Source organism: Poromitra crassiceps (assembly GCF_964638095.1).
Source record: "Poromitra crassiceps genome assembly, chromosome: 19".
Taxonomy (NCBI): domain Eukaryota; kingdom Metazoa; phylum Chordata; class Actinopteri; order Beryciformes; family Melamphaidae; genus Poromitra; species Poromitra crassiceps.
In genome coordinates, this window is record NC_139646.1 from 9,615,316 (window position 1) to 9,625,233 (window position 9,918).

General features: G+C 42.4%; 1 protein-coding gene across 1 annotated transcript in view; it reads right to left on the reverse strand.

The window, feature by feature from the left end:
* Window positions 1–6,382: 6,382 nt before the first annotated feature.
* Window positions 6,383–9,918, reverse strand: part of LOC310793429 (annexin A5-like) — a gene marked incomplete at its 5' end in the record, with an annotated part of 6,459 nt that continues 2,923 nt past the window's right edge. The window contains 5 exons of the mRNA XM_083655247.1: window positions 6,383–6,832; window positions 7,272–7,394; window positions 7,718–7,776; window positions 7,920–8,015; window positions 8,434–8,527. Of these exons, the coding sequence (XP_083511373.1) occupies window positions 6,770–6,832; window positions 7,272–7,394; window positions 7,718–7,776; window positions 7,920–8,015; window positions 8,434–8,527 (435 nt within the window). The 3' untranslated portion in view covers window positions 6,383–6,769. The remainder of the gene's footprint in view (window positions 6,833–7,271; window positions 7,395–7,717; window positions 7,777–7,919; window positions 8,016–8,433; window positions 8,528–9,918) is intronic.

Genomic DNA, 9,918 nt, shown 5'->3' on the forward strand with positions numbered 1-9,918 from the left:
TCCGTTACAAACCCTTTGAGATCGCAGGCCTTACAAGTACAAGCATGATCCAGCAAGAATCCACCTCAAAATGTTCTATTGGTTCTTCTGTGTTTACTTATGCTCTCTTGCGTGTGTGTGTCTGTGTGTGCATGGGTGGTGTGATGCTCTGACGAATAAGACGAGTGAAAACAAGTTTCACATTGATTGTAATTTCACTTCATTTCACATTGAAAGAAGAACAGTCTTTACTGCCGTCAGATGGTCAGTGGTTTTGGGACACATTGGAGAAAATTGGAGTTGCCACATCAATCCCACCACGGCCCGAGATGGGGAGGCTTTATCGGAAGAGAGACAGGAAGGAGAAATTACACGTTAGAACGTTTTAAGACCAAATTCTCGATTCAGGAAATCGTGGTTACAAAGTATATGTGCCGTGGCCAATTGAGCTACAAGACTCCACTCATTGGGTGACAGCTCTTCAGGAAAATACCCACGGCGCGTGTATTGAATTCCACTAGCTGCGGCCAAATGGATCCGTCAGACAAAAACGGAGAGAACTATTAGCGTATAGACGGTTTCAACTGGACAACATAAAGATTTTAAATTCCCCTCAGCTTACTTCCTGTTGCAGGGTCTACTAGTACAATAACTGACAGGACATAAGATAGGTTCCAAACTGTCCCTAGCAACTCAATTGTGTGAAAACCGTCTATAGATTTCTGTCTGTTTCCAATGTCAACATTGTTGGAGAGGCAGAAATACAGTAGTCTAATACTGGTACCTACAGTAGCTAAGATTTGCAGGACAGAAGAAAACGTGGATTTCTGTAAATTGACTGTGAAGAGTGTGGATCTGTGTAAGATCCAATATGGCATTACTGTAACAGTATGTGACTGAATGTGAAATTAGCCCACAGTAGGCGAGAGGCCATCTCTAGTCAAAGACAAAGCGTTACCTGACTGACTGACTGACAGACAGATTGACTGACTGACTGACTGATGGACAGATTGACTGACTGACTGACTGACTGACAGACAGATTGACTAACTGACTGACTGACATATTGACTGACTGACTGACTGACTGATGGACAGATTGACTGACTGACTGACAGATTGACTGACTGAAAGCATGACCTGATTTTGGCTTGGCTGCGCCATGGGAAATGTAATCCCGCTGTTCCATTTAAAACATCAAAATGATCAAAATTGTAGATACAAGATTGTCATAGATTAGAATAACAGGCCACACAGCGGCACCTGAGATCATTTGCACTAATCTGGGACCTGACCTGGGACATTGTTGCTGTGAACCATAACTGATAACTCAATGGTGTGTCTACGTTGTAGTATTCACTGTATCACCGATTAATATGGTGGACAAAGCAAACTGCCTGGGTAGCAGGGCCATAATGCCAGAGCACGCCTTGAGGAATATGGGTGTTATGGATTTATGACAACTTTTACTCCAAGATTACATCAAACTCTGGATTTGTGATTAGGACTTTGAGTCAGGCCATAAAAGCAGCTGAGGAAAGAAGTCAGTGAATGTGGCTATAGGACCTACAACTCAACTTTATAGAAAGCTACGCTTCTTCCTGACTGGATGACATACACCAACCACAGCTGTTGTGCTGTAGCAGTTAGCTGATGCAACTTGTTAATTTAGATGAGAATGTGTGTGTTATAGAGTCTATATTATCTACGGTATGCTATTATCCCACGTTTTCAGTTTTTTTCTTTGTTATGTTATGCAGCATTGAGACGATGTTATTATGGAGCCCACCATGAGAGTATGAAATTGTTATTTGTGTGTGTGTGTGTGTGTGTGTGTGTGTGTGTGTGTGTGTGTGTGTGTGTGTGTGTGTGTGTGTGTGTGTGTGTGTGTGTGTGTGTGTGTGTGTGTGTGTGTGTGTGTGTGGGGTAGCTATTGAAGATAATGTTGATAAGAAAGCATACGACAGTGTAATAGTAGCATGTCTGATGTAAACACTCGCTCTAGAGCTATAAAGTCTGAGACTGTGTGCCTCCCCTCAGACTAAGCTTGCACCCCCGTCCCCCAATCATGATCTTATTTGATCCCATTGCAACTCAATAATTGAGCCATGATAGCCTCATATTCCTGTTGAGATACTTCAGACTACACCAAATACATAGCAAAGGTCTGTCTGAATGTACATGTATTTGTTTCTGACTCTGGGAAAGTGGGAAAAACAGTAAAATCCCCCAAAACGACTGCATGTCTGAATTATCTCTTTAACCAAATCACATACATGTAGGCTATTCTGTGTGAGCTCATTTTGATAACTGCATTCACTGAGCCTCCCCTGAAACTGTTTGGCCCTGGGGAGGCTCACTTCCCACTTTGAAAACATCTGGATAGTTATATCACATCCCTTCTCTTGAAAACATATACATCCAAACCTTTGGAAATTGTTAGATTAATAAAGTAGGGACTGATTGTTTGAAATTGGGTAACTACACGCTTTCTTGTATAGTATATCATCAGCGTAAATTTGCTGCTGTACAGCACATAAACATGCAACGCTGAATGTACATCAACAGTGAAAATGATCTGCAGGAAGATGGTATCACCTTGTGCTAGGGTGAATTTTCACTTGACCAAATTTGGAGCCACACCTTGTGGGGGGAATTTGAGCCACTCCTGTCAGGATGTACTGTAGGATCAGCCAACCAGACACAGACAGGCTAAATCATGCAGACCAGTCATTCATCCCAAAAAGCTTAAAGGAACACTCCGCCCATTTTCAACCAGCTTTGTATCATTAGAACATCAGTAGTATATCAGAAAACTGTAAACTGTTTTGAAGTCTGTCATTTAATTTGACAGTTATTGAGTGTTAAAGTGTGGACCAGTGACATCACTGGTCCACACTAACTCAAATTAATAACTCATTAACTCAAATCAACTCTCAAACTGTCAACGGTTTTGAAGTCATTCATCTAGTTTGACAGTTATTGAGAGTTGATTTGAGTTAATGAGTTATTAATTTGAGTTAGTGTGGACCAGTGATGTCACTGGTCCACACTTTAACACTCAATAACTGTCAAATTAAATGACAGACTTCAAAACAGTTTACAGTTTGTTACCAGTTTGTAACCAGTAATGACACAAAGCTGGTTGAAAATGGACAGAGTGTTCCTTTAAACCGGTTTAACAGAGACAGTTAAACTCTGCAAGCTGAAGCCACTTCCCTGGTCATTCAATCTTCTGCTCCTTTGGTTGTTCATTTTTGCCTTGCTGCCACACAGATTTCTCATTAGAGACATGAAGTGTTGAACTTGAACCTGTGTGTTTTTCTGATCAAGTTCATGGTGCCTCAGCTCGGTCTAGAGAGGAGAGGAGGGGCCCGGGAGGAGGAGGAAAACATCCAAACTCCGCTCCAGTAAGTACTTTAAAATCTGACCTACAAAGCTGACCCGACCCCTCACATGGCCACCCACAAAACACGCACAGGCGCGCAAGCAACGAGGGGGAGGAGTTAGAGGTATTGTTCTTCCTGTGGCTCGAGGTGGCCTGACCTCCACACCCTGCTGTTGGGCTCTTCTTATTGGCTGCCTGTTTCTGTGGCAACAATCAAGGGCAACCGCTTCCGTGACAACAATAACAGTAACAGTTTAGTGGATCAGCTCAGTGTAACAGGACCTGGGATGACCCCTCCTTCTCCCCAACACACACACACACACACACACACACACACACACACACACACACACACACACACACACACACACACACACACACACACACACACACACACACACACACAACCACTTTTATTTTTTTATTCTCACACAATCACACCCATTCAAAAGTTACAAGATGCTATGCTGCAGCTATCTTCTTGTGCTGTATTATACGTCATAAGAGACATTCCGTTCAGTCAAAGATAAAAAGTCAACGCAAGAAGTTACATTAACCAGCTGGGAACATGAGAGAGATAACCACAGAGTAGAGAAATGCTGGGAAAAAAAAATGCTTTCCCTGGTAGAGCACATGCTACATGATAATTAAAGACCCCATAGTCAAAAATCTGTTTTTCTTTATGTTTCTACAGTTAGATGTCTGAGCTTCACTGTGCAGAATGATGTCTGTGCCGAGTTCGACACTATAAGCCCCCGTTCACACAGGACGCCAAAGCAACGCTCAACCTAAGCTCTACCCACGCTGAACCCACAAGTTTCATTTAGGCGTCCTTGTTAACAGGTGAGGCCGTTCACACCACCCGCGCATGTGTCACGCTGAAGCGTCGCCGAAGCCATGCTCACGCCTTGCTCAAGCGATCGTTCAGGATTCACCCCTATTTTCCAAGCGTGACGCGTCAAGCCAGGCATGAAGTCAATGGGAGTTGTGGGCGGGTTCAAGGCGCGCCGAGTAGGCGCCGAGAGGAAAAGAGAAGGCTTCTTGTGTGAACGGCTAGGCGTCAGTTCAGCGTGTGCCTGCTTCAAGCTTCAGTTCTACTTACGTTCGGCGTCCTGCATGTGTGAACAAGGGCTAAGGCTGTTACAACAATCGTCTGCTGAAAGTAGCAATTTTTTCTCAGAGCTCACTGAAAAGGCCATTTTCAACAAGCAAGATTCGTGACATCATGAATCTTGGAGCCAATCACTGTCCAGTATTCAGCAGTTAAAGCCCCAACATATTCTCACTCCCAACTCGTCATATACTGCAGATCGGTCAGGAACCCTTGTCGTCACTTTGTCACGAGTGAGAATGTGTTGAAAGCCCGCCGTGTTGTATGCTGTGACTGGCTAGTTGTGTTTTAGATAACTCTGATTGGTTGCTTTGGATTTTTAATTGAGGGAGGAGGGGAAGTCATCTTAAGGATTTTAACAAGATAGTATTTTATACACATCCTGAAACATGACTTTAGGGGGTCTTTAACCTGTTCTTGAGATCTCATCAGTGCATGATACCAGAACACAGGGATGAAAGCAAAGCCCATTGTGAGATGTTTACAAGCACCATAGTGATGATGGACCATACACAGTGTGCCATCTGTGGACGGTGTATGCATTTATAGAAAAAGTCTTCTATGAATGAATATGTACAAATGCTCCCACCAATGACCTATCATGATTATCACATGAATTGACGCCTGTATCCTGAATCTGTGTGAAACATCTACATCATGTTCTAAAGGCTGTTTTCAACAAAAACATTCAAACTGTAACTAGGATCAGACAGATTTTACAAGCTTTGCGACAGAGATGTAAAACTAAACAACTATTGTTTGCATTATTTTCTTCATTTGAGTCTATATGCTAATTTCATCAGAGATGTATTACTTGTGTGGAAAGCTACTAACAAGTTTGAGCCACATAAGATCTGAGAACACAAACCTTTGGGGGATGGTGACATGAGTGCTGTTGATGTAGCCTACTCCTAATCCTTAGGGACTTCTACAGAGGCACCATTGAAAGCCTGCTGACTGGCTGCTTCACCACCTGGTATGGGAACTGTACCACCATGGACCGCAGGGCGCTACAGAGGGTGAGGCGCGCGGCCCAGCACGTAACAGGAGGGGAGTTGCCAGAACTGCATGAACTGTATAACCAGCGGTGCCTCAGGAGGTCCCTGAAGATCATCAAAGACACAAACCATCCCCACAACAGCCCGTTCTCCCTGTTACCCTCAGGGAGGAGATACAGGGTTCCAAAAGCACGCACAAATCGCTTGAGGAACAGTTTCTTCCCACAGGCCACGAGACTCCTTAACATACACAATAGTGTAGTAGTCGTACCGTACCGTACTGCAGCTGCTACCATTACGTATGCCTAATGTTTAATTGTATGTTTAATAAGGTACATGCTATTTGCACCTGTATGTCAAATACGTCGAATTTAAAATGTTTAAGCACATCTAACGTATGCCTAATGTTTAATTGTATGTTTAATAAGGTACATGCTATTTGCACCTGTATGTCAAATACGTCGAATTTAAAATGTTTAAGCACGTCTAACGTATGCACATGACATGTGCACCCATGTGCAGTGAATATGCCACTGTCTCGGACGTGTCTTATCACTATACTGCCTTATTGCCTATTGCTGCTCATTATTGCTTATTGTTGCCTATTGCTTATTTGCCTTGTTGCTTATTGTTGTTGCACGCACATGCCTTGTTATATTTGTACTATGTCGTAAACGGAGTCCACAGCACAAGAATTTCACACGTGATACTTGTACCATGGAGTGACAATAAAAATCTTGAATCTACTGCATGTTTCAGGGCTGAATGGGTTTACCATGGCTTCACTAAAGCTGCTCTAGCTCCCTCTAGTGGCTACGACAGTGCAGTGCACCTCTAAAGGAAATAATGTAGGCTTCATAACGGGACAGGATCAGTAGTGGGACAAATTTCTGAGACACGATCACTGTTGAACTTCATCAATTGAAACATTTATTATTGCATAATTGATTTTGCCATACAAAGTGCATAAAAAACATAATCATAGTCAGATATTTTGGTATAATAAATGAATAATGATATTAGTCATATTGAGGATATTAGTGGACCCAAAGCTGCTTTAGTGTGAACGTAAACACAATGTTAGCTAACATTTCAGAGAAATAATGTGGAATTAAAGTTGAAAAGGCCGGCTGTCACTCACAGGCGAGTGTTGTGATGAATCAAGCCTGTGTGTTTGCTTGTTGTCTCAGTGAGTGGCTGGCAGCCGAAGGGCACACTAAGGGAAGAGGCACTTCAGGTGGGTTTATTTTTGTTTTTACTTCACGTGTTGTTCCTATTATGCTTGTTGCTATGGTTACGCATCGTCCCCACCACAGAGCAGCAGTAAAGCCTTGCGGTAGTCACCACCGGTATCTCCCTGTAACACACACACAAGACATAAGGTATAAGATAAGGGAAATGGCTTAATAGGTAGAGGACAACTGGTGAGTGTGTATATATTGTATACACCACCAGTCAAAAGTTTGGACACAGCACATTTTTCTTTATTTTTCTTTTTTTTCCACATTTTAGAATAATAGTAAAGACATCAAAACTATGACAGAGACAAAAAGTGTTCAACAAATCAAAACTTTAAATTTTAGATTCTTTAAAGTAACTTTGCATTGATGGAAAAGACAAAGGCTTTGTAAAGAAATTCATATATAGGCATCAACTTCACTATGAATATTTGTCTAAAAAATACATTTCAAGCATAGATCAAAATAGCTTAAAGATGAAAGCACAGTACATTCATTCAGGTGTGTCCAAACTTTTGACGGGTAGTGTATGTATTGTGTTCTTCTGTAGGGGCGTACCATAATCATGGAATGCAGGGAGCAAGCAAACATCCTCCTGAACTCAGTTCTGACGTCCAACATGTCCACCTCACTGCGGGTCACCATCACTCTAATCAGGATCTGGTCATCAGTCCCCGCCCCCTGCAACAAACACACACAGCTAATCAACGACCAAAAAAGGGTCTGTCTATATACTATATCATCTATATATATACTATAGGAAAAAAGGTACAAGTGGGTTACATCCTAATGTTCCAAAATTGGACAAGTAGAAGCATCAATCAAATAAAGTTTGAAGCAGCAATGGTGGCATTGTTCTGGCATTAAAATGTGTCATTACAACTGATTTGATTTCACAGTGATACAGTCTTGAAGAATACGTTAAACCTAGCACTGTTTATGCTGGTTTGGTCATACTCAACATCTGTGCTCCAGTCTTCCTCAACTGGTTGACATTGCCTTACCTTCATGGCATAGTACAGGGTCTCAGCAAAATAGGCTGGAACACTCCTGGCACACTTCACTTTAAGAGAAAGAACAGCAAAGAGTCAAACTTGACCATTACGAGTGAGTCAAAGTCACTGTGTAACTACCGGTAGTCTATACTATGGACTTGTTTGTAACTGTTTAACTAGTCTATAATATGGACTTGTTTGTGTTTCATACCAACGGCGAGAAGCAGGTCTCTCAGGTTGCCAGATGTCTCCCTCTGAATGCTCTCCTCCATCTCATACCCTGACAGCTTCATGTAGGCTTCAAAAACTGAAATGCGTACATTCAGCATTCAGTTATTGTGTTCCAAACAGCAAGGGCTTAAAAATACATGTCAATTGCTCCCTCTTCTCTCTCCATATCAGCCATTCCAAACCTGTGGGCTGGGGCCCACTGGTGGGCCGCGAAGGTATTGCAAGTGGGCCGCCAAATCATTTGCAAAACTTTACGATCTTGTAATCATTGATTTGTTAATTAGCCTATTGCAGACTGCAGACAGCCACTCACTTTTAAATTCTGATTTCTGTGTGATGCACACATGCGCGCACGCGCACACACACACACACACACACACACACACACACACACACACACACACACACACACGCACACGCACACACACACACACACACACACACACACACACACACACCCACACACACACACACACACACACACACACACCTACCTTTCCTCAGATGTTCTGCGCTCCGGTTGCCCAGGATGGTGATAAACTCCTGTTCATCAGTGCCGTACTTCTGCTCTCCTGCCTTGAACAGGGTCTGCAACAAACAGCAAAAGCACTTGTAAACATCAGATATAGTTTCTCCTTCAAAAACAAACATACAGTGGAATAGTCAGTCAGGAGGAATCTGCTGTGCTGAAACCTTTGAACACCTCCTGTAGCTGAAGGTGAGCCAATCCTACATGAAGCCAGGAGAAGATGGTGGCATTTTGGGAAAGCCAAATTGAAGATACTATGAGAACTAAGAACTATGCAGAGTAAATATTTTCAACAATATAATCAATGTTTTTCCACCCCAATTGGCCACTCTAAATATGTTATAGCAATTGCTTGAAATTAAAGTTTTGGCTCATTAGTCAATTTTAATACTAGAATTTTCAAAATCTTCATTGGCCAAAGGATTTACACAGAGACAAAAATACGAATTGTGTACTGGAAATGATTCCAAATAAAAGAGAACTCCCGCACACTGTTTACTTCTTGCAAAAATACTTGAAATTATTAAAATTCTGAGTGTGGCTGAGTTGATGTGAGATAACAGCATAGCCACAAATGTAACAAACTCGACTCGAAATGTAGCCACACTGGCTACACCCCCCCCGAGTGAATCCATGTCACCGAATCACAGCAAGTTTCAAAATCAGTATTGGAGGAAGTTTGTGTTCATATAGAAACTTGATCAGAAAACCTCATCCACCCAAAGTGGCTGCCCTTGTCTTTTAAAGTCGAGCTGAACCCAAAAATGACTTTTCTTTTCTTTTAGTTCAAATACCTGGGTATGCAGTGCACCTATTTAATAATGTATGCAAAAAAAATCACAAAAATCTAATTTCTTTAGTTTTTCACACTTTTTCACATCAAAAGTTCATTTTTCAAGATTTCATTGATAACGGTAATCTACAGTTTGCTGACGTCACCCAGTACTATCAAATTTCTACCCCATTTCAACCAATCATATCACGACATGGCAGCTGTCAATCAAATCTTCATTTCAGGATAATTTTCTCTTCCAAAAGAAAGAGAAAATGGCGCCTAGTGCCTGTCATCTGGCAGAATTCCTATCCCATAAACTAACTAACTTGGCCAATTGTATGAAACATGAACAAAAAACAAAAACGGTAATGTCTAAGAATGCAAAGAAATGTAACTGGCTCGTTAAAATGCACATTCCAGGAATATTGTATTTACAGCAGCGATAAAGGCGCGCGCTTGAGAGCCTGCTGGTTGTCAGGGGTCGCACCTCGGAGATTCCAGGCCCACGGGCTGCACGGGCTGCCCACGGGCTGCACTCTCCACTCGGCAACACGAAGGCAGCTGGCTGCCTGCGGCTCACTGAGCTCCACTCAGCCACTAACCTGGAGTCAGCAGGCTCTTCCCGAGAAGAGCGCCACAACACGCTGAATCCCACTCGATTTAGAGGCGGAATAT